A 26,066-nucleotide genomic window follows, 5' to 3' on the forward strand; every position below is an offset into this window, starting at 1 on the left:
CATGTTTATGCATACATACATGCATCCGAGAGTGTGTGTATCAAATACAAAGCAAAGAGCACAAAGTCCGAATTTTCCTCTAAGACCAAGGCCACGTTCTCCTGAGAACAGATTCCTACAGGAGTGGCTAAGGAATAACTCTAAAACAAGTTTAAGGGATTATGTCTACCTAGGCATAAACAATTGAAAAATGCGCAGAAGTTTCTTCGACGCAATCGAATTTTCTGTATAGCGTATAATGCCGTATGAAACTCTCAGCCGCGGTCCATGAAATTTCAGCCACAGCCCGGTGTGTTGTTGGCACCTACAGCGGTGTCAGACGCACGATCATGGCTAACTTTAACCTTAAATAAAATCAAAACTATTGAGGCTGGAGGACTGCAATTTGTTATGTTTTATGATTGGAGGGTGGATGATCAACATAACCAATTTGCAGCCCTCTAGTCTTAGTAGTTTTTAATATCTAAGGGAGGACGGACAGACAAAAAGCCGTCTCAATAGTTTTCTTTTCCAGAAAACTAAAACTAAAAAGGACTAGGGTAAGCCCACAGTGAATGTCTCAAACACAATAAGCACTTTACTTTGTCTAAAAACCCAAGTCTACAAATGCCATCCCAACCATACAATCAAATGCAGGCGAGAACATTGCAACTAGGCTAATCCTTCATCAGAATACACAACGCGCAACTTACACCCGTTGAAGCAATTGAGAATGATAAATAAATTTCCACTCTACTCTGGTGAACATATACTAATACACGACGGCGACATTAAATAATGTAACCGCATTTAAATATAATCAGTGCAGCATATAACATACTTTCATAAAAACCAGAGAAAAATATTTGAGAGGCTTTGACGTAACCTGTGACCTTATAAACAAAATACAAATAAAAAAAAGTCAAGATCCAAGTTACTTGGACAAAAAGGCACCCATCTCCAAAGTTTCAATAATTCAAAAAAAAAAATGCTGAAGTGCACTCATTTCCACGTAACAAGCCAGACGGAGGAAACAACTTGTTAGGCAAGATTTCCCGAGGAAGATTATCAAAATCTACCAAAAAGTATGAAAAAACACTGTACTGTAAAGCAAAGACTTACTGAAGACATGGTAACAGGCTGTTTTACCGCTTTTGCTTACACCCCATTTCACTGAGCAAAAATAAATTTTCAAAGGGGAAAGGTTGTCAAAATCAAACATGTTTTAAGCTTTACTAAGTTTGATAAGACAAAATGTTACATGACGAGCTGTTGAACAAAGTCCGTATCGAATTTGGTTACCTGTTTGCTCAGCTCCAAAGTTCAGTCCGTATTCTTGGCGAGTCCTTAACAACGTGCAATTATTAACGCGGTTAATAAAAAAACAAGGCTACTACAGTCATACTTGTAATCAAGAAAAGCCAACAAACCATCCACGCCCTCAAGTCAAGTAACGTATTTCATGAAGATGCAATCAAGAGATGTTCAAAGAACTAATCAACGCCACAGGACTCGACTGTTAATAGGCCTACAATTCTAGGAATGATGTAGTTTTTTTAAGATGTATTTTTAGGAAGGATAGCGCGGTAGTTCAACATAAGCGAAACCGAGACAGAGCTTTGAAATCTGCTCCTTGTTATATTTGTGAGTGGTACTTAAAATCTGCTTTATCTGTATGTTTCTGTTTACAATTGCTTGGGTGATTTTGAATTGTTCCCCAAGGAAATGGGTCTTAGGTTTGTGGAATGGGACGCAAGTGAAAGCTGTTGAACCGCAAGTTGTCCGTCTCCTCTGTTGTCTCAGTTCTCTCTCATGAGAGGGTAATTTGCTGCGCGAATACGAGCACACTGTAAATATGATACCGCAATAATAATAATGATAATTACCTCAAGGTCTATTAGAGGCGGCGGTTAAAAGCAGACGTGCTATTACCTCTCTTGCTATCCAAAAATGGTTGTGTTGTTTATATATATAAAAAAAATCATTAGAGAGAACGAGTATCATATGAAACGGCATTATGGCTTGCAAAAGGGGAAACTAATTTGCCCTACATAATATCCGACAGAGGTCAAAATAACTACTGGATAAATTGTGAAGTTTTACCTTACGTGATGTGTACTTCTAGATGGTATCAGTAATAGTAAATCAAGGAACTGGGATGGCCCCATTTGATATGGCCCTGTCCTAAACAGTTTGATAAAGTGCAATTAATAGTAAATGAAAATTTTACAAAATAAAGGTTGTAACAATTTTGTGGAAGGATGACGCTAAGCCGCAAGATAAAGTATTTCTGATCTTGGTGCCCGGATTGTCGATCTTGAAAATATCAGGGAAGAGCTAGTTGGTGACGCCACAGATTTGCGTTGGGACGTTGACCTCAAAACCTATCTTGTGGGGAAACTGAACCACTGGAGGTTGACTCGAAAATTGAACTTCGTGATAAAGACAGAATTACCGCAAGTTGCTATGAGGAAAATGACTGCTCCTGATTTAAATGAAGTAACTTACGCAAATGAGTAAAGGAAAAGAACGTGCTGGTAATAAGGTCTTCTCAGGCCCAAGTAAAATCTGAGAAGAAAAGAGAGGCTGTTGTATATTTCTAATATTGATAAGTCTATATCTAAATACAATTCTTTCGTTAATTTTGCTAATGGAAGCAGTGATGATGCTGTGACAAGGATTCAACAATAAGGATCGGGAGAATGAAACAAAAATAATGATGTTTAATGTTTACAGTAAGGACGACGATTAGGTTGGTGCAATAGGTTAGTTGACAGGAACGGTCAATTCCTGGTGAAAAAAAAAAGAAGATAAGACTGCTATTCAAGAAACCTGTGCAAGTGGGAATGCCCACATCATTCTACAATGTGGTCCTGAAAATATAATACCCTACTGTCACGACACGGTTCGTATGGCATACATACATCAAAAATGTGACCTGCTTTTATTGCCAGAGGTATGGTCATAGTCAGATGTAACGCAAGTTCTCAAAACACCGAAACGAAAAAATGTAGTCCGGATTTAAAGTAAATTAACTGCACGAGACAGACATGATACTGCACATAAGATGATTTCGAAAAGTTGCGAAGCTCTGAATGTGGAAACAGGGACAGTGGCCGATTGTGTTGATAGTCTCATGGTTATGATGACTCTCAAGTAGAAGCAGAATCCTTGTTGGCGAGTGTTGTCATATTGAGGATTTGGCAAGTTGGGGGATCTGCACTGCCATACAATGAACGTCGTTAAAAATATGTGTACGTGAAAAATCATAGCAAATGATCAAGTAGTGTGCCTTCGGAGCAGATAGAGCCTGATAAAGAAACCTAAACAGGAAAGCCCAGAGGAGAATAAGAATGAGTAACGCAATGTTCAGAATGTCATTATCATGTTCTTCACTGATTGTGGTAATGAAACAGACTGACACTCTGCTCAGGACATTAAATTCAACTGTCTTGAAAACCCCAACAAAATTAAGTCGCATCTGCAAAAGGAAACATCCGCAGAGCCTTCATTTACTTACGCCTTGGTTCTAGTTGCCTTTGTGCCACTGAACGGACTAGGTCGAAACATGTACGGACCCACTCTTTCTCTCTCAAGCTCAAGTACAGTAAGCCTAAATTCGAGAAAAGATACACGAGCAATAGCAATCCGGTTGTTAAGCTCTCATCAGACCTCTCAGGTTTGTTGAAAGTTTCAGTATTTTTCTTTTTGACACGCAAAGACGTTTACACCATTCTGAACCCAAAACAAGCCGAGTAATGCCAAAAGATAATGAATCACAAAGTCGTCATTTCTGGCCGTCACAACTTCCCTTCCCGTATTCCAAAATTCTGAGGTTACAAACAGGCGGGGAATCACTTCCCTCGGCCTGCACCTTTGGCTCCATTTCTTCATTTCCCTCCGCATAACGAAAACGGTAGGCCGATAATATGATCAATACTCTGATCAAAAGGGAACCGTTCAGAACCATTTTCACACGATTTGTTCATTTACTAAATTTCCATATTTCACAATATTTTAGTTCTGAGCCTGATAAATGAGCAAGCTTTCAATTTACTGATTAGTTTCACTATCCTTAAGTTATGTAGGTCTACATAAGCAGCCTATGCATTGTATTCCCCAAACATTTTACAAACACTGATAATAACATGAATAGCCTCAATGATACTATTACAACACAACTACAACCTCCACAGCGTAGTAAGAAAGCCTATTACAACAGAACTAATATAGTTATGGCCTTAAACGGCTGAAAAACAATCGCCAAGGTCCCAGTGTTTGGGATAATTACGTTCACCCCTATAATTAAGCACAATGAAAACGAGGAGGGAAACACCCAAAGCCAGCTACGATGAACAGCAATTACACAAACGTCGTTCCACGAAACGGAAACTATGAAAGATCATAATTTAACCGGGCATTTCTGAGAGAGAGAGAAATTGCACTACAGAATGAAGGGAACTGCAACATTGCATTACAAGTTGCGTATAGCAGCAGAAGAATTTTGGAAGCATATGTGACAACTTATTGATCGGGAGTAGGTCAAACGACCACTAATTTCCGTTAAACTCATTTTACGTGGCTAAGAACCAATTGGTTACCTAGCAAAAAGAAAACAAAATTATAGCGAGAAATGAATTTCTATCAGAAATAAATTCCTCTAATATCTTCATTGGCCGGTCGGAGACTCGAACTGGCTAGCAGAGTGCTAGCCGAGAACTCTACCAACTCTGCCAACGAGGAACTATTTTCAAATGAATTACATTAAACTTTAATTATTCAAAAGAAACTTGTAAACACGGCTATTTCTAAGTAATAGTACTGCTTATCCAAAGCTTGTACACAGTAATGGTTGCGGGGAGGGGGGAGGTCAGCCTTCCACAGTATTCAGTTATAGAAAGATGAATTATCTCCCGTTCACTGAGCATCCCTAGACATTTTGACTGCCGCAGCACTTAACTCACGGGTAGACCCTACACTGATTAGGCCTCCGACTTCGTGTTCGCCTTGCAAACAATCTCACAGAGGCAACAAGTCAACCTGTCTCTGTCCGTCAGAGTTGGAATGTGTCACGAGTGCTACAGCACAAGGGCCTGTACAAAAGCGGACCTCCACAGTATTCTTAAATTTTAAATGTAGTGTTGATTGAAATGATTATTCGTTTTTCCCTCCTAAATACAGGAACTCTCCTTATCTATTATGTGCTAATGATCACTGACTGCGATGTAAAAATCTCTTAGCAAGCTGAAATTCATCAAGAATAGTCTACGTACATTACTAGCAGACTGTACAGATGATTTCCCTTAAGATGATGAGCACTGAGTGGTATGCTCAGGAAGCTACAGTTTAATTAGTTAACATAAAACTCTGCAAGGGTGAAATCCGGTGACATCTACGTATTCTCATTTTGATTAAAATCACACGTACAACTGACCGAGTGGCCAGACTATTGATGTTGTTCAGGGTTATAACTAAATATGAAGTGATTTTGTATCATGATTTACTGTTGATACGAATAGAACAATGTGAAAGAACTATCGCTGTGATTTAACTGCACTGTTAGTCTCTTACACCGCTGGTTTAACTTGGTTGTTTTATAATACGCCGCGTATCTGTTAATAAACTGTCATTAAACTGTGGCTTTCAAGTTTTTAACTGGTTACAAAACTCAAATATCATATCTGTCTTCTCTAATCTCTCTCTCTCTCTCTCTCTCTCTCTCTCTCTCTCTCTCTCTCTCTCTCTCTCTCTCTCTCTCTCTCTCTCTCTGTATTTATGTATGCTTATGACGATAAACAAAGTGGGTTTGATGAAGCAGAAATAACCAAGATAAAAAGAAATAATAAAGAAATAAAACATAAAAGCTGTCATATAACTTTTAACAAGATTTATGAAGCCGATAAAAACGATAAACCTTGTGGCTATTGGTCAAAAAAAAAAGTTAAATTTTCCGCACGTCATAATTTAAAAATAATTCCCGCAAAAGGAGGATGCAAATGAAAGGATTTCCCCCCAGAATTATTAAACTGATTCCGCCAACAACAATTTCCCTTCATTTGACATTTACACAATTGAATTAGGCCTATCTAGAATTCTAAATAAGCACAAGGTTAAACTGTATAAACTGTTCTATTCTGTGATTAGTAAAACTGATGCACAGTTCTGGATTTTCCTGTTTAAACGGACAAGAAGAGTGTATGCTATTTGAATCTGACAGTGCGCTACGAAAATATGAACACTTCAAAAGAATAACTATTGGTTCGTCAACAATAAGCATTGTAGCAGTAGTTAGGAACTTAGGAGTATTTATTGATAATAAATTGTCGATGAAGAACCATATATTGCATATTACAAAAAACCTGTCACTATCATATTAGAAACATCGCATTTATTAGAAAATACCTAAACGAAGATACTCTGAAAACAGCAATTTGCCACCAAATACTATCGAGGCTTGACTACTGCAACGTTATACACTACGGTCTCCCTAACCACCTACTAAGAAAATTGCAAGTACACAACACAGCCTCCAGGTTGATAAAAGGACTACGTTCCCGTGATAGAATAACCCCAGCACTAACTGAGCTACATTGGCTCCCAGTAAAAGCTAGAATAGAATATAAAATACTACTTACAGTCTTTAAAGCACTAAAATATGATGAACCAACATATCTGAGAAACCGCTTAAGCTTCTTTAGACCCGAAATGAATATTGTAATCAAACATGCAAGTGAAGCATATACGTAGGCTATCTGAACCTGGAACAAATTGCAAGTCAGGCGAGAGAGCATTTGAACACTGCTCACCAAGACTCTACAACAAAATACCGCCGGAGGTGAAGAGCATGCAAGGAGAATGCAAATTTAAAAAAGGACTAAAGACTCTCCCATTCTGCAGGAGCTACGATACTGACGAGAAAACACTGAAAGACAATTACAAAATATAAGAAGCCCCTTATTTTGAAAAAGTACAAGGGCCCGCCAGCGAGGGAATTATCCCCGTGGAGGGCTGTACATAAAACCAAACAAAGTGAAACAAAGTGAAGGGTGGGGTGGGGTGGCGGCGCGGTTCAACGATTTTTAACATCTCGGAAGGTCTGGGGAACCTAACCATAACTCCCTGGCGTTGTTTGTACCATCCAGAATAATTTTCATGGACGACTCTATTTTGCATAAAAAAAAAACCATTGGCAGGTAGGTCCCCTACACTCTAAGAAGCACAGAGGGACTTTTACCTCTTCGAAAGTACTAGTACGTGGTCATGAGGGTTAGGGGCCACCAGTGGCGTTCCTGAGGGGGGGGGACGCTGTTTGAAACCGCCCCCGGGCCCCAAAGTGAGGGGGGGGCCAAAATGCGAAATTTAACCATTGCTGCTATGACAGGACAAGCCAAATTTCTGTAATTTGCATTTACAAGTTCCTTTAAAATGATCCTACAATTGCTCATATTCTAAAAAAATTTCCCCCCCGAACCCGCCAGCTGCTTTGGCTCGCTTCCCTTGCCTCCCATCCCGTAAGAGGCGCCCCAAATGGGACTCCCCGGCCCCAAAATGTCTAGGAACGCCCCTTGGGGCCACGTACAGACAAGTAGCCTACCCCAAGATTTCAAAATGACCTTTCTCAAAACCCCTACAAATTACACTGGCTATGTGAACTTCGGCCCGCCTTCACATATATACTCTCATGTTATACATTTGTTATTCATTTCTATTCAACGTAACAGCTGGCTTTCCCGTTCTTTCCTTCTCCACCTCACCTGGGAATTCTGTTCTGTGGAAGTTTGTGAAATTAGCCAAGTGGCTGATTCCACAAGGATGCACGTACAGTACATGGCAATGAAGTGTCGGAAGAAAACGACTAAGAGGCTGTAAACTGCTTCAGACTGCCTCGCACCCTGGCCTTAGCCGTCTTATTCTAAACCGTTGTTTGTCGCTATCTTCCTCTCATTCATTTGTTACTTACAAAGGTAATTACTATCTCTCTTCTCTTAGCTCTTTCCACGGAAGGGTAATTATCTTCCGTGGCAGCTTGCTTACCTCAATCAACAGACCTTTTTAGCTTTCCCACTCGAATGTATGCGCATTCTGTATGATAATTAAATATAATAATTGCTGTCAAACTGCATTACGTGCAATATCAACCACGATGGAGAGCGTATTCACAGGTGCACTACAACGGCGAAGAAGGATCTGCCAAAACTCAAGAAATGGCATCCCACTTACTGGGTCGAGCAGCAGGAGCCTGTTTCTCGTGTCATCAGTAGGCTACTTAGCATTTTCTTCCAGTAAGTGGAACTCCCTTCCTTTCGGCCTACTTATCCAATCTCTTCTAGGTCTTCCTCTCCCCTTTTCTCCTAACTCTCCTGAATTATACGATTTTTTCCCCCAAACTTATTATAGTCCCCTTTTTTCTACATGACTAAACCATCCCAATGTACTCTGAGCCAGCCTTTCATTTGTGCTAACCTTTTCACCCCTCCTACGAATATCTAAATTTCTTATCAATTCTTCCCACACTCCATACACTATGCAAATGGTTCATCTCAAATGCTTCCCACTTTTTCTTCCATTTCCATTCAAATTTACGAAAATAAATGAGAGCTAGCTCGACAGTCCTTAATTCAGTTCCTACCTTGGCTCCACAGACATTTCAAGTCTCTTTCCAATCATAAGCACACACCACACTGCCTTCTTTCCTTCGCCTTTTCTGTGACTCGCCTCTTCTCACATCCTACCAGCATCATAATTCACTCCCAAATACTTATACGATCAGCCACTAACATTTTTCCACCTTCCAAACTACCATTCCGTCTTCTTGGTCTCCATTCACCCTAATAACTTTGCTCTTTCACAAATAGGCCTATACTTTAATCATGTTCCTCTAACAAACACTCAAATTTTCTAGATTCTGTCGTCGTTTTTTACTGTCAACAAAATAGCACTGAACAACTTCATATACTAACCATTCTCCACCTCGTTTACAACTCCTTTTGTTATCTTAGCCGTAAAACAACTTTAACGTCAGGCCACAAGAACTATCATTTCTCTGGCTCCGCATCATCCATGGAGACCTAACACATCCTTTCCTCGGACCCACTTTAACGGTAAACCAGTCACTCTCCCGCCTATATACCAAGTATTTTAGTACATGCTCCGCTTCCATTGGAAAAAAATTTAATCACTTATCTTCTACGCCAAGTCTAATCACTCTCCACATTCACACTTCCTCTACAGAACCTATCTTAGGCTTTTTGTAGGTCCCTGTATGCCACATTCAGCTCTTTTTCCTTTGCTTTGAAACTCCGCACAGATCTGCTTTTTAATAAAAACTTGATCCACACTGTTCTCTGCCTGTCAGTCCTCCTGTAATTTGCTTACTTGCTTAGTTAAAATTCTACTATACACTTCCCTGGTAGCATATAAATTTTATAGTTCCCAGTCCTCTCTTTATCTCCCTATCTGCAAATGGATGACCTTTGTTGTTGTGAAGCCATATAGTATTTTCAAAAACAATCCCCAAGCTATCTCCCTCTACCTAGTATATGAAGTATCACTTCAAGCAACAAACGTATTAGTAACAGTACTCGTAGTAACAGTAGCCGCTTTAACAGATTTACGGTATTCGTTACAATAAATACCATCACGTTACTATATGCAAGCTCAATTGCCAGGGGCCATCCTTTCATGTGGGTCACGTGACATAATCAATGAGCGATAGCACCATTGCGTGTTCCAGAACCTCACATACGAACACCTATTTTCGGACTTCGTTATTTTCTCAGCAATCCCGAGAGAGAGAGAGAATATCACTGGGCCAATTAATTTTAACTGCTTAGATACTGGGAGTATGCGTTTCGATTTGCCTTTTCTATTTTAAGGAGGTAAATTTAATAACATCACTTAAGGTGTATTTTCAACGCCGAATTTTACTATCGTAAATCATAAATATCGACCCAAGAGGACTGGATGAACTCATTCCAACAAGCAAAAATCGATTCGCACTTAGATCGATGGTCTCCACACACACACACACACACACACACACACACACACACACCATTATACTCAAGTACACAAGTGTTCAGTTACTCCATTACTTGTTTCCACATAGGCTATGCTGTCTGTGACACAAACCACACGCGGATCTTCATTTTGTAGAAATATGGTGGTAAGGGTCATTGATAGAGAAACTGTTCAATATATACGTATCATTAGCCCGTCTTCAAATGCACGCATGCAATTTTCAAGTGCTGGCCGTTCAATCTGATTTATCAAAAACATGACATTCTGAATGCCATCATCGTATTTCGTCTGTTTTGATCTATCACTGATAAACATTATGAAATGACACATAAAAGCAAGCAAAGTGTGTGTGTGTGTGTGTGTGTGTGTGTGTGTGTGTGTATATATATATATATATATATATATATATATATATATATATATATATATATATATATATATATATATATATATATATATATATATAATATACATACATACACATACATCGGTAGGCGTTTTCCAACGATATGTGCAGGTGTTAAGCAAACAGACCCACAAAAATCCGATGTCGTTAAAAATACTGGTTAAGAAAACATCAACCTGCGTCACTAATTGATAATTAAATTGACACATTTCACGCATCTTGAACTCTAAGTTTTATTTCGGGCTTGCCTTCTGATGCCATTAAGATATATGAAGTTAAGCCTGTGGGCTACTTTTGGTGACAATGTGCCCAGGAAAAACCAGCACTTCATCCATAAGGACAAGTACAAATGATAGATATTTAGACTGGCCTCGAGTGACGTACGAATATTCCAAATACACGGCTTGTCCAGCTATACTTACAGCATGTCTTGGTCACGGGGATAGCTTATGTGGGTCGCACCAGCTGATGACTTGGAGAATTGATTGGTCTTTGGGGTCTAGAATATACGGTATTGCTCGGTGTTAAGTAACGAACGGGAGGAAAATGTTATTTTACCACTACTAAAATACTTTAAATGTTCAAAGACTTAATATTTTATTCTTTCAAGAATAAAAGTTGATCACTTCTCGTATGTCCTTCCAGGGTGATCATAGATGAGCCGATGGGGGAGGACATGATTCCGTAGTGCGAGTTTGACCGTGATTCTCCTGTGTGGACTTGGCGTCTGTTTTGGGACGGTTCAGCATTGATTTTATTGATCTTTTGCCACATGGCCCTTCACTTAACTCGTTGGTAGACTCCCTAACACTTAGTCAGAATCACTGTAGTCATTCACACCTGAATAACTGTTACTATCACTTTACTTTGTAAGAATTTCTAGGCCCACGAATGGTTAGCTAGTTGTAGACGTCTTTGGTCCGAGCGCAATCTACTGCTCATGCGTCATCCGCGGCTTAAAGGCACCTCTCGTACAAACTGCGATGTATGTTTCGTCGCTTCCGTTTCTTTAATGAAATGATCTCTTCTATGAAACGTCTCACGCTTGATAATAATGTAATGAAATTGTTATGAATTTCACGTTAGTTTACCACGATTGACGACGTAGTTCCTCTTCCGCTGTCCACGAACATTTGGTAGCTATTTGTGTTCCAGTATCAGAGTTGGTTAGCATTGTTTTTCTAGGTCGATAGTAACGTCATACTTGCTGTCATGACATCCTGGATGTCTAATGATTTTAATCAAGATCATTTTTAGTTATTATTTCAAAGTCTACTATATAACTTCAGATATAAAAGAGCAGCCAAAAATACTAAGGAAATTTCCGAATTAGCAACTCAAGTATTCCATGGAACAAGCGGCATATTTCGTTCGTTTACATTTTCTATCACTCACTTTAATCTGAAGTACTCTGAGAAAATATGCGAAAATATATAAACTGCAATCTAGTGATTTTGTATACTCTACTTAAATGGTGTTTTTACTAAATGGTCCCACTCATCCACAAATTCTAACGACAAACGCAAGCAGATTTTCTTACGTCATTTCATGGAATTTTGCAATGATGATTTATTGCATTTTGATAAATATCAGACAATAAACTGAAGCAGGTGAAAATGCCTTGTTCTAACCACCTGTCGGGGTTATTAATAGAAGTCAAATGGTACAGAAATGTTTCCTATTGGTCTTCTGGACATCCGATTAGCTATGAAATTTCCGTCACGACTTTATATAGTGCTTTCCACTGACTGAAAAATAAATATCTGTGACGGCTTTGCCATTTATTCCATTGTTTGTTGAAAGGGTTACTCCAACTCGCCATGAGCACTGTCTAGCATGAGAACCCATCTCTGTTATTTTGTTCTGTTTAAAAAGGCATGTACATGTTGAAATGATTAATTTACAAGTAATTCTCAGCGATGATGTTATGGCACGTGCTTAAATCATGGTAAAATTGGTACAATCGTAAATGTGAACTTCAAATCAAATTTGGGGAAAAAATTTATCAGGACACGAGTTAACTTGCATCATTTTGGTCTACAGCATCTGTCGTTCAAGGTTTCAACATCGTTTTGAATTGTGACCAACTTGATCTGGGCGGCTGCAGCAGCATTCTCACATCCAGTTACTTCGTATGGAGGTAGTGCCGTCAGTGCGTCTCATGTGGTGCACTGTAGGCATCACTTAAGGTTCTTTGCAGCATCCCTTTGCCCCTAGCTGCAACCAATTTCTTTCCTTTTACTGTCCTTCCGTTCATATTCTTTCTTTCATCTTACTTTCCACCCTCTCCTAACGACTAATTCATAGTGCAACTGCGAAGTTTTCCTCCTGTTGCACCTTTCAAACCTTTTTACTGTGAATTTCCTTGTCAGCGCTGAATGATCTCATAGGTCCCAGAGCTTGGCCTTTGGCCTAAATTCTGTATTCTGTTCTATTCTGTTCTGTTCCACATTCACTTAAACGAGGGAGGGAAGTAAGAAATTTAACCCATAAGAGGAATATCAGTTTTATCAGTTTGGCACAAGTTGGTTGTGTATTTCGGTTCATATAATGAAATCGCTCCTCTAATTTTGGACAAGCCATGAAAAAGTACATTGGGTAGAAAGCTCTCATTTTCTGGTTGCATCCTGCTCAAAAGAGCAAGAACCTGTGCTGCCATAAGGCCACCTTAATCTCTTAACAGCGACTGCGATTACGCCCTTTTCTCCTCAGGTGCTATTTGCGTCTCCCCTCATCATATTTTGTCAGTCAGATGTTTTGCACCAACATAATTTTCATGTTTAAAGCTGACCCTTGCTGGGCTTGTACAACAAAGGAAAATTCCTCTTCTTAAAGGAATAAAGAAATATTATATTTGAGAATGTTAGGCAGATGAAAGGATTGATAAATGAAGAGCAAAACTTCTCTAAAAGAAGAAATATGAGCGCAAAGCTTCAGTACACAGAGAAAAAAAAAACTGTGTGAGTCTGGTCTGGGTATTCAATATAATTCACAGAATGCTACGTGGAGAATGCACGGTATGCGTGGTGTAGAAAACAGTGTTATGGGCGGTCACATTCTTTTTTATGAAGACGGATCTCGTGTAAGTTTCAGTGAAAGGAAGAGACTTTCCTACCCACCTTAATTACGATGTAATTCCCCTAAGTGGTTCTTTCCTAGATAGTGACCCCCACGAGCTTTAACCCAGTATGTATCCACCTCTGTGGCGTGTTTAGTACAAGCCTGTTGGGGATTTTTTTTAGCCTGATATGTATCCACCTCTCTGGCGTGTTTAGTACAAGCCTGTTGGGGATTTTTTTTAACCCTGTACGTATCCACCTCTGCGGCATGTTCAGTACAAGCCCATTCGGGATTTTTTAGGTGGTATGTATCCACCTTTCCGGCGTGTTTAGTACAAGCACGTTGGGGATTTTTTTTAACCCGGTAAGTATCCACCTTTGCAGCATGTTTAGTACAAGCCCATTGGGGATATTTTTTAACCCTGTGTGTATCCACCTTTCCGGCATGTTTAGTGCAAGCCTGTTGGGGATATTTTTAACCCGGTACGTATCCGTATCCACCTTTGCTGAGTGTTTGGGGATTTTTTAACCCGTTATGTATCAAATTTTGTGGCGTATTTAGTTTAAGCCCATTGAGTTTTTTTTAGCTCGTTATGTATCCACCTTTCTGGCATGTTTAGCACAAGCCTCTTGGGGATTTTTTTAACCCTGTATGTATCCACCCTTGTGGCATGTTTAGTACAAGCCTGTTGGGGATTTTTTAACCCTGTATGTATCCACCTTTGTGGAGTGTTTAGTACAACCCAGCTGGGATTTTTTTTAACCTGGTATGTATCCACCTTTGGGCGTGTTTAGTACAACCCCATTGGGGATTTTTTTTTAACCTGGTAAGTGTCCACCTTTGTGGCCTGTTTAGTACAAGCCTGTTAAGTTTTTTTAACCTGGTATGTATCCACCTTTGCAGCGTGTTTAGTACAAGCCTGTTGGGGACTTTTTTTACTTGGTATGTATCCACCTTTGTGACGTGTTTAGTACAAGCCCATTGGGGATTTTTAACCTGGTATGTATCCACCTTTGCAGCGTGCTTAGTACAAGCCTGTTGGGAATTTTTTTTAACCCAGTATGTATCCACCTTTGCGGTGTGTTTAGTACAAGCCCGTTGAGGATTTTTTAAGTCAGTATGTATCCACCTTTGCAGTGTGTTTAGTACAAGCTGGTTGGGATTTTTTCAACCTGGTATGCATCCATCTTTGCAGCATGTTTATCACAAGCCTGCTGGGGATTTTTTTTAACCTGGTATGTATCCACCTTTGCGGCATGTTTTTTACAAGCCTGTTGGGGATTTTTTTAACCTGGTATGTACCCACCTTTGATGCGTGTTTATTACAACCGTTGGGAATTTTTTATCCTGGCATGTATCCACCTTTCTGATGTGCTTAGTACAAGCCTGTTATGGATTTTTTTTAACCCAGTATGTATCCACCTTTGCAATGTGTTTATTACAAGCCTGTTGTGGATTTTATTAACACGGTATGTATCCACCTTTGCATAGTGTTTAGTACAAGCCCATTGGGGATTTTTTAACCTAATATGTATCCACCATTCCGATGTGTTTAGTGCAAGCCCATTGGGATTTTTTTAAGCTGGTATGTATCCACTTTTGCGGTGTATTTAGTACAAGCTCATTAGGGAATTTTTAACCTGGTATGTATCCACCTTTGCAGAATGTTTAGTGCAAGCCTGTTGGAGATTTCCTTAACCCGGTATGTATTCACCACCTTTGTGGCGTGTTTAATACAAGCTTGTTAGGGAATTTTTTTTAACCCGATATGTATCCACCTTTGTGGCAGGTTTATTACAAGCCTGTTGGGGATTTTGTAAATCAGGCATGTATCCACCTTTGCATAGTGTTTAGTACAAGCCCATTGGGGATTTTTTTACCCGGTATGTATCCACCATTGTGGCGTGTTAATACAAGCCTGTTAGGGATTTTTTAACCTAGTATGTATCAACCTTTGTGGCGTGTTTATTGCAAGCCCATACGGATTTTTTAACCTGGTATATATCCTCCTTTGCGGCGTATTTAGTACAAGCTCATTAGGGATTTTTAACCCAGTATGTATCCACCTTTGCGGCATGTTTAGTACGAGTCCGTTGGGGATTTTTTTTAACCCAGTATGTATCCACCTTTGCAGCTTGTTTAGTACAAGCCCGTTGGGGATTTTTTAACCCGGTATGTATCCACCTTTGTGGCGTGTTTAGTACAAGCCCATTGGGGATTTTTTAACCCAGTATATATCCACCTTTGCAGCGTGTTTATTACAAACCCGTTGAGGATTTTTTATACCTGGTATATATCCACCTTTGCAGTGTTTAGTACAAGCCCATTTGGAATTTTTAACTCGGTATGTATCCACCTTTGCAGCATGTTTAGTACAAGCCCATTGGGATTTTTTTAACCTGGTATGTATCCACCTTTGTGGACTGTTTAGTACAAGCCTGTTGGGGATTTTTTTACCTGGATTGTATCTTACTTTGAAGCATATTTAGTACAAGCCCATTTTGGATTTTTTTTATCCCCATATGTATCTACCTTTGCAGCGTGCTTAGTACAAGCCTATTGGGATTTTATCTTTTCTCAGTATGTATCCACCTTTGCAGCGTATTTAGTACAAGCCCGTTGGGATTTTTTTTAACCTGGTATAAATCCACTTTTGCATCATGTTTTGTACAAGCCTATTGGTGATTTTTTAAACCCAGTATGTATCAACCTTTGTGGAGTGTTTATTACAAGCCTGTTGGGGATATTTTTAACATGGTATGTATCCACCTTTGCACCATGTATAGTACAAGCCTGTTGGGAATTTTTTTTTAACTTGGTATGTATCCACCTTTGCAGCATGTTTAGTACAAGCCTGTTGGGGATTTTTTAACCTGGTATGTATCCACCTTTGTGGCATGTTTAATACAAGCCTGTTGGGGATTTTTTAAACCCGGTATGTATCCACCTTTGTGGCTCGTTTATTACAAGCCTCTTGTCAATTTTTTAACCCAGTACTTATCCATCTTTGTTGCATGTATATTACAAGCCTGCTGGGGATTTTTTTAACCCGGTATGTATCCACCTTTGCTGTATGTTTATTACAAGCCTGTTGGTGATTTTTTTAACCCGGTATGTATCCACCTTTGCGGCGTGTTTAGTACAAGCCTCTTGGAGATTTTTTTACCCTGTAGGTGTCCAGTTTGTGGCATGTTTAGTACAAGCTTGTTGGGGATCTTTTAACCCGGTATGTATCTACCTTTGCAGCATGTTTAGTACAAGCCTGTTGGGGATTTTTTTTACCCGGTATTTATCCACCTTTCTGGCATGTTTAGTACATGCGCGTTGGGGATTTTTTAACCCACCATGTATCCACCTCTGCAGCGTGTTTAGTACAAGCCTGTTATGGATTTTTTTACCTGGTATGTATCCACCTTTGCGGCGTGTTTAGTACAAGCCTGCTATGGATTTTTTTAACCCGGTATGTATCCACCTTTGTGGCATGTTTAGTACAAGCCTGTTAAGGATTTTTTTAACCCAGTATGTATCCACCTTGTAGCATGTTTAGTACAAGCCCAATGGGGATTTTTTTTGACCTGGTATGTATCCACATTTGCAGCGTGTTTGGGATTTTTTTTTACTGGTATGTATCCACCTTTGCAGCACGTTTAGTACAAGCCCGTTTAGGATTTTTTTTAACCTGGTATGTATCCACCTTTGCAGCATATTTATTACAAGCCCATTGGGGATTTTTAACCTGGTATGTATCCACCTTCATGGCATGTTTAGTATGAGCCTGTTGGGGATTTTATCTTTTCCTCAGTATGTATCCACTTTGCGACATGTTTAGTGCAAGCCTATTGGTGATTTTTTAAAACCTGGTATGTATCCACCTTTGTGGCCTGTTTAGTACAAGCCTGTTGGGGATTTCTTTTAACCTGGTATGTATCCACCTTTGTGGCATGTTTAGTACAAGTCTGTTGGGGATTTTTTTTAACCTGGTATGTATCCACTTTGTGGCCTGTTTAGTACAAGCCTGTTGGGGATTTTTTTTTTAACCTGGTATGTATCCACCTTTGTGGTGTGTTTAGTACAAGTCTGTTGGGGATTTTTTTTTAACCTGGTATGTACCCACTTTGTGGCTGTTTAGTACAAGCCTGTTGGGGATTTTTTCAACCTGGTATGTATCCACCTTTGTGACCTGTTTAGTACAAGCCTATTGGAGATTTTTTCAACCTGGTATGTATCCACCTTTGTGGCCTGTTTAGTACAAGCCTGTTGGATACTTTTTTTAACCTGGTATGTATCCACCTTGGTGGCCTGTTTAGTACAAGCCCATGGGGGATTTTTTTTCACCGGGTATGTATCCACCTTTGCAGCATATTTAGTACAATCCTGTTGGGGATTTTATCTTTTACCCGGTATGTATCCACCTTTGCAGTGTATTTAGTACAAGACCATCGGGGATTTTTTTTCACCCGGTATATCCACCTTTGCAGCGTGTTTTGTACAAGCCTGTTGGGATTATTCTCAAAATATAAGCAAAAGCCCGTAAATAACATAAAGATAACGACCTCCAAGAAATATTAGTCCCAGATAACGACCCCTGAAACCCTTGGGGGTCACTGTCTCAGAAAGATTGCCCTAATTCTTTGCAGAATTTTGTAAACGAGCTGGAAAGAGAAAATCAACTGTAAGTGGTGTTAGAAATGTTGAAGTGAATAAGAGGCCTGGTTTGGACCTGTCACTCAATATTCGCAGTGACTTTTAGTTTTCTGTAAAAGAAACTGTTGTGACAGCTTTGTCTGTCTATCCGCACTCTGTCCACCCTCAGATCTTAAAAGCTACTGAGGCTAGAGGGCTGCAGACTGGTATGTTGATCATCCACCCTCCAATCATCAAACAACAAATTGCAGCCCTCTAGCCTCAGTAGTTTTTTTTTTTTTAAAGATTAAAGTTAGCCATAATCGTGCATCTGGCAACGCTAAAGGACAGGCCAACACCAGGCCGTGGCTAAAAACTTCATGGGCCGCAGCTCATATAGCATCATACGCTGTACAGAAAACTTGATTGCGCCGAAGAAACTTTGGCGCATTTTCTACTTGTTTTTGAATCATATTACTCAGGTCTGTTCAGGTAAGACTGTTTGGTGTTCTTTGTAGCCCAACAACATTATAGCACTATTATTGCATGTCTGTATAAAATATAATAAGAAAATAATTATGGAAAATACACGTTGGTTGTTAACGTCGACGACAATAAATAAGGATTAAATTAATATTTGTTTTTATGTTATCTTTGCTTATAACATCCGCCTCTCCTATCTACGGGAATCATCAATTCTATCCAATGTGGGTTTTTGTTGAATTCCTTTTAGCCAAAGTATTTTGTTGCTCCTTACTAACAGAGAGCAGTTCGATGAAACCTTTTTTCACCAACACGTGGAACTCTCTGTCCATTTTTTAACAGATCTGGATCACGATAGAATCCTCTTCTACGGCAAAAGTGCATGATTAGCCTACTGTTTTACTATCTGAAAACCTAAAACCATTCATCTCAGCCCACTTTATTATATCATCAATGCAGAGGTGAAGCTGGCGTTCAGCCACTGCCATCCTTGTTGCTGCTAAAGATATCAAAAGGTCATTAACAAAAAGAGTATTAGTTACATTTGGGGGAATCATTTTAGATGCCCTATTGATTGACAAGGCGAACAAGGTTACACTTACTGTAAAACACTTCCTTGTGGCACTCCTTGGTTGAATACATCTGACATTGTTGCTCCAACCTCAGCCTGAAATAACCTATTTTTTTTAAATGTCTTAATAAAAAAAAGAGGCAAATTGCCTCCCAGGTTACATTCATAAAGAACCCTCAGAATGCCATATCTCCATGTTTTGTCATAAGCCGTCTCAAGATCAAAGAAAACGGTGGCATGATGCTGCTTGTTAGCAAAAGCTTCACATACTGCAGATTTCATTAAAACCAGCACATCATTTGTGAAGTGCATATTTCGAAAACCACACTAAGCAGGCTACAAATAGTTACTACGTTCCACGTTCCACGTACGTGTATTCGCACTTTTTTCCCATGATCTTACACAGACAATGTCAGTGCAATGGGACGATAATTCTCTGTCTTGAAAAGGTCTTTCTCTGGTTTCACAAATGGTGGTAATTTTTACATCTTCCGTGGCTTAGGGAAGATATGTTTTCAAAAAAATTCTGTTACTAAGGCTTAATATGAAAGATCTGGTATTTTCGGGGCTACTCTTAATCACTGAATAGTTTATATCATCCAGTCCAGGACCTGATTCACTACATTTACTTAAGACTGATTCAAATTCCCTCATAGTAAAATGTACACTGTATTGCTCATTCCTTGATGTATATTGAAATCAATTTCTACCTTGTAGGATAAGTGTGTATCATGTTACTGATATCAGTAATACTGCTGAATGGAATGTTATGTCTATTGTTGGCAACGCATTACCTAACTCTGTCCGCGCCCGTCAGTTGCCCTGTACCCACCATAGGATTAAGACGGTTCTGTAATAAACCATCAACTCGGGAATAGTGCTTCTTACTTACCCTGCCCATAGAGTATCCTATATACCTGTTCCATTAGCCCTCTTTGAGCAGAATAGTGTCTGTCATAATTTTTCTTTGCAGCATTAGCAAAATGATTAGCAAACTCATTTGCCACTAACTGGGGATCTGCTACTTCACAACCATTGGTCTTGATAAGTGGAAGTTGACAGGGAGTAAATTTACCTGCTATTTCTCTGACTATTCCAAACTAAAGTCAAGGGTGTTTCTGAATTAAGTGAAGATATGAAAATTGGTCAAGATTTCTTTCGTGCCTTTTGCCTTTTTAATTTCCTTGCGGCAATGAGCTCTACCTTTTCGAAATTCAACACGGTAATACTCACATTTTCGTCTGTGATATCTGGTGAAAGTTAACCTCATGTTTTGAGTTTCCTGGCATTTACGAGTTCATTATGGAACTGGTAGGCGGATAAATATGCCTGAAGTCCTAGGTACTGATTGGAGACCAGCCGAGAATAAAACTGTATTCAAAAAGTCAAGAGCACCATCCACAGAAGGAGAGTCACCAGCTGAGTCATCTATTGAGCTGTTCCTGAAATGTTGTCCAATCAGCTTTACCAGTGTTCCATTTAAGTAACCTTGAAGATGAAGTATTTGAAGATAACGTGATTACCATTGGTAAATCTATCATTTATCACTCTCCAATTGAAGTCAATAAGGCAGTCATCACAGCATATAGATAAGTCATTTGCGGACAGTGTTTCTGTTTGAACATGAAAATGTGTAGACTCCCCTGTGTTTAGGATTCCGACATTTTCACTTTCATGATGGAACACAGACAATTTCCCCTTCGACTGGCAACGATATCACCCTAATGAGGGTTTCTACTATTCATATCTCCCAGAATAAGAAAGGGACGTGGTAGCTATTAAATAAGAGATCTGAATTCATCAGTGGAGAAGACTTTCCTATAATTAACGGCGTTGACATGTTTCCCATCTTGCCAAAGGAGGCAGTTAATCCTAATCCAAAAAGGTTCACTTTCAGGATTGGCCCCGAGGTTAAGATTAATCCTGGCCAGCTATTTGTTTTATGTACAAGTGACTTCGTTTTTAATTAACGTATGCATGTGCATACATGCATACATATTAATTTATGTACATAAATACATACAAGGTATATTATATATATATATATATATATATATATATATATATATATATATATATATATATATTTATATATATACATGTGTATAATATATATATATATATATAATATGTGTGTATATATGTATATATATGTATGTATGTATGTATGCATAACTGATTCACGAAGGTATGGAACGTGATGAATGTATAACTAAAGGCAAATGCCACGAAGGAAAGTTGAAACAACAGACTGGTTGCAAGGACTGTCAACACAACGGTCCACTTGTTTTTATATATATATATATATATATATATATATATATATATATATATATATATATATATATATATATATATATATATATATATATATATATATATATATATATATATATATATATATATATATATATGTGTGTGTGTGTGTCACCTTTAATTGAATTTTATATTGAGCAAGATGGGAAAATGTACAGCAAGGTCCAAGTGTAATGTTTTGATCTTTGAGTTTTGTTTTTGTATTGACGAATGAAAGGTGCCAAACAATCCCCTTTTTACTGTGATCCGCGGTCACTTCACTTAATCATCCATACACGAGGAAATGGCAGCGCCGCTCAAAAAAAAAAAAAAAAAGAAATGCCAAATCTAGCAAACTATCACCCTCTTTCCTGGAAATTTTGAACGGGCTTAAGAAAATATGGCAGAAGTGCTAATCGCCTTCGAATCTCAATCTTTTGTGGCTAGACTTTTTTGCGAATGGATCTTTACACCTACTATTTGCAGTGTAGTCTGAATATTAACAGCATTTGTGGGGTGTCATTACGAACATACAGTATAAAACTATATGTTCATAATGACACCCCACCAAGGGATTAATTTAATGATTTATCTAAAGAATGAAAACAAACGAATCAGTCTTGTAAACTTCATGAAGAATCTCAGATCTGTCTCCAGTGATTTTAGTGGTTAATTTTCATGTTTTTATGTTTTATGAAGTAATTATGATAATAATAATAATTTTTCTAATTCTTTTTTCGGTAGAACTATGGAACAACTCAGCATTGGGTATTACCTTGGAAATTGACTTTTTCTATAATACTTTGGTTGCTCATCAAGAATTTATTATTATTTTTTGTCGGTCGAGTGCAATTAACCTGTAATCAACAACCTCAGAACTGATATGTTATTGTATGCTGGCCAGCCTGGAATGCTATCGCACATGCCCAGTGTTATAGAGGAACTTTTGGTAAAAAGTGGACTTTCCTCCACTGGGGGCTCTGCTCCCCGACTAAGTAACACGGCCTACTAGGTTAGGTTAGGTTAGGGTACGTTGGGTTAGTGTGGTTCCTTTTATAATAGATTTCCTTAGCCATTCCCTTCTTGAACACATGGCTCCCTAATGACTTGCGAATGCATGGAACCATTCCATATGACCAACATGACAGTCCGGTTTTCTCCCAGTATTTCTCCACCCAAAACCCCGAGTCCCCGCAGGGTTCCCAACATTGTTGGGTAGAGTTGTATGTTGATAATAGTTGGCTGACAATAAACAAGACCACCTACTTTATCAGCAACGCTAAAAGTATGGGGAAAAATCAATTCCCAAGGTAATAATTCGCATGGAACTGTTATGAAGAAATACCCTGTTTTCAATTCTTCATTTTTTTTTTACTGTACAAACATATATATTGGAGCGTAGTTTCATAATATATTAATATAGCCCTGATGTTAACCATACAGTAGGTTAATGGCTGAAACAGCTATCAGTATCTGAGTAAATAAATTGTGCAGCGTAGCAAAAAAAACTTTTCTTTTCCTGCAAAACTTCAACCCTGAAGATAAGAAGTACAGGAAACTGGAGAAGTGATGCCTTAAAGTAACAGATGCTACATGTGAGTTACATTTAATGAGTAAACTGCTCTCTCTCTCTCTCATAACCCAATCCTTTCTCTTTGTTTCGGTCTCTTCCTCTCTCCACTGCTTAGTTAGTGCTCATCCAGACGAAAAAAATGAGATTAGAGTATGAGGACAAAGTTCATACACCTGCAACATTCCTCTTCATTTGACCCTAATCTAATCCTCAGAGGATTAATTCCTTCCAAGTCACTGAGTAATTTTTAAGGTTTTGTTTAAGAACCAGGTTGCTTTCTCCATGGGATACTTAGTTTTAAAATTTATATCTATGATTTTTTTCAATTTTTCACAAGCTTTACAGATAATACCATTGTTCTCGTATGTGAGAATATTATACGTATGTTCAATTCTTTGTGTCGTAATGTCATCACGACTGACGAGACGGCGTCAGTATTGGATTATGTCAGATGTAACTAACGATGTCAACATGCGCCATCCAGTACGACATACGCCATGTACTTGGCAACCCCACAGCGTGTGCAGTGGGGATGTCCAGTACTGTATTTTAGCTCCTCCTTTAGTGGAATGCACAATAGTGTATTTTGGCTCCCTTTTTTCCCTTTTTGTTATTGTTCGCACAATAATAAAAATAAAAAAGTTCTTCTTGTAACTGTTCTCTAATAATGCTACTGTAAATTCTTTTTGGGCATTGTAACGACCCGAGTGGGCCGTTATGCAGGTTCTTTAACATACTCAGGACGGGGCTGTCATGACTGACGGCAGATGCAACAAACAAAGGAGGGGAAAACAACAAAAACAATAAAATAAGCTTAATATTAATTTATTTACAAAATTAAGTTATAAGTATTTACAAGTGAGTCAGGTCTGGTAAAAAGATAAAAACCATAAGTACAAGAAAAACCAAAAGGCAGCACTAAACAAAATCAAGTTAAAATAAACAAAAAAGTAGCTTTAAAAAAAAAGGCAAAAATAAACAACAGCAGGCAGAAAAAAAACAAACATGCGTCCTCCATCAGGGGCACCAAGACAGCCCTCAGCTGCGACAGGGACAAAAACCCACCAACCACAAAACCCCGATGGAGACGTCAGGACAGCCTCACGCTGTCATCAAAGATGAGCAGCTCGTGGTCACACGACTACTCATGGTCACACTCCCACCTCTACGACGTGCTCCACTTCGTAGGCGTGCTCCAATTTGCTGCTCAAAAACTCGACCAACGTCGACTCAAAAACTGCCTGCTGCTGCTGCCACTGCCGCTACTCTCGCTGCCCTACCAGACCCGACTGGCGAAAGAAAAACGGCAGCTCAGACGCAGAACATCAAAACAAAAAAAACTTGAAGGTAAGGAGGCAGCAATCCACAAAGGAACGAGCGGGGAACCAGCAGTTCCGCAAAACCATCATAACGTGACACCTCCCCACCTAAAAGAAAAAGAAAAAAAGATTTTTTTTTTTTTTACACTCATGATCCCCTCCAATGCCGTAACAACCCCGCCAGCCAAAACAGAGCCGTCCTGTCAAATCGCCATTGTAACGACCAGTGGGGCGTTATGCAGGTTCTTTAACATACTCAGGACGGGGCTGTCATGACTGACGGCAGATGCAACAAACAAAGGAGGGGAAAACAACAAAAACAATAAAATAAGCTTAATATTAATTTATTTACAAATTTAAGTTATAAGTATTTACAAGTGAGTCAGGTCTGGTAAAAAGATAAAAACCATAATTACAAGAAAAAACCAAAAGGCAGCACTAAACAAAATCAAGTTAAAATAAACAAAAAAAAATAGCTTTAAAAAAAAAAGGCAAAAATAAACAACAGCAGGCAGAAAAAAAAAACAAACATACGTCCTCCATCGGGGCACCAAGACAGCCCTCAGCTGCACGACAGGGACAAAAACCACCAACCACAAAACCCCGATGGAGGCGTCAGGACAGCCTCACGCTGTCATCAAAGATGAGCAGCTCGTGGTCACACGACTACTCATGGTCACACTCCACCTCTACGACGTGCTCCACTTCGCAGGCGTGCTCCAATTTGCTGCTCAAAAACTCGACCAACGTCGACTCAAAAACTGCCTGCTGCTGCTGCCACTGCCGCTACTCGCTGCCCTACCAGACCCGACTGGCGAAAGAAAAACGGCAGCTCACCGACGAGAATATCAAAACAAAAAAACTTGAAGGTAAGGAGGCAGCAATCCACAAAAGGAAACGAGCGGGGAACCAGCAGTTCCCGCAAAACCATCACTTAACGTGACAGGCATTTTCAAGGTTATTATGAAACGGCATTTTCACGACACATGACGCTGCCATTGCGTCTGTCGGCAGGGACGCAACTAAGTCGGGCATAAATCGTCATGCCTTCACGGACGTCGCCGTCCTGTAAAAACTGTTAAATGTGGGCATGGCCCGAATCATCGGTGACTAATGCATACGACCACACGTTCATAATCTCATCTCAACGTGCGCACTGCAGTCATAAATGTTCATTATGTATGACGTCGTGTTGTCATAATCAGCTGATTTTCCTTTTTTTTTTTTGAGGCCCGAGGCCCGACTGATGTCAATTGGTCACCAGCCACGTTGTCATGAGCAAATTACGACGGTCGGTGTCTTGCATCGCCAATGTGTGACGCCGGCATTACTACCCTGAAACAATTCTCCTTGCGTTTTAATAACTTATATACATTTTTATATATTTATTCATTAATTTGTTAATTATTCTTTTAATAACTGAACTCCTCTTTCTGCGTTTCCTGTTACTTCTGTTACTTCTTTCAGATGAACAACACATTCTTTGGAAGCTTGGATTTCATGACCATGGCAACTATGTGCTGCTTGTTCCTTATGAACAGAGTTCATCTTCTGAATGCTTACTTTGCTGACCTAATTCTGGACGTTTTTAATGTGCTTTTATAGAGATTCCCTTCTCGTTCTGGGCCACCAGGTCGCGAGACGGTGTGATGTAAGGAGGCTCCTCTGAGGAGGACGAGTATCAAGGAATTGTTCGGGCAAAAGAGTCACCAGAACTACGTTTTTATGATAATTGTT

General features: G+C 39.3%; 1 protein-coding gene across 5 annotated transcripts in view; it reads right to left on the reverse strand.

The window, feature by feature from the left end:
- LOC136852142 (protein prune homolog 2-like) overlaps positions 1-11,524 on the reverse strand; it is a 207,632-nt gene extending 196,108 nt beyond the window's left edge. For all 5 annotated transcript variants that reach the window (XM_067126608.1, XM_067126601.1, XM_067126632.1 and 2 more), the window contains exon 1: positions 10,828-11,524. Coding sequence is in view for 1 of the 5 variants with exons in the window: in XM_067126601.1 (XP_066982702.1) it covers positions 10,828-10,832 (5 nt within the window). In the remaining 4 variants the exon portion in view is untranslated. The remainder of the gene's footprint in view (positions 1-10,827) is intronic.
- Positions 11,525-26,066: the final 14,542 nt, after the last annotated feature.

The sequence above is a fragment of the Macrobrachium rosenbergii genome, chromosome 3 (genome assembly GCF_040412425.1).
Source record: "Macrobrachium rosenbergii isolate ZJJX-2024 chromosome 3, ASM4041242v1, whole genome shotgun sequence".
Taxonomy (NCBI): domain Eukaryota; kingdom Metazoa; phylum Arthropoda; class Malacostraca; order Decapoda; family Palaemonidae; genus Macrobrachium; species Macrobrachium rosenbergii.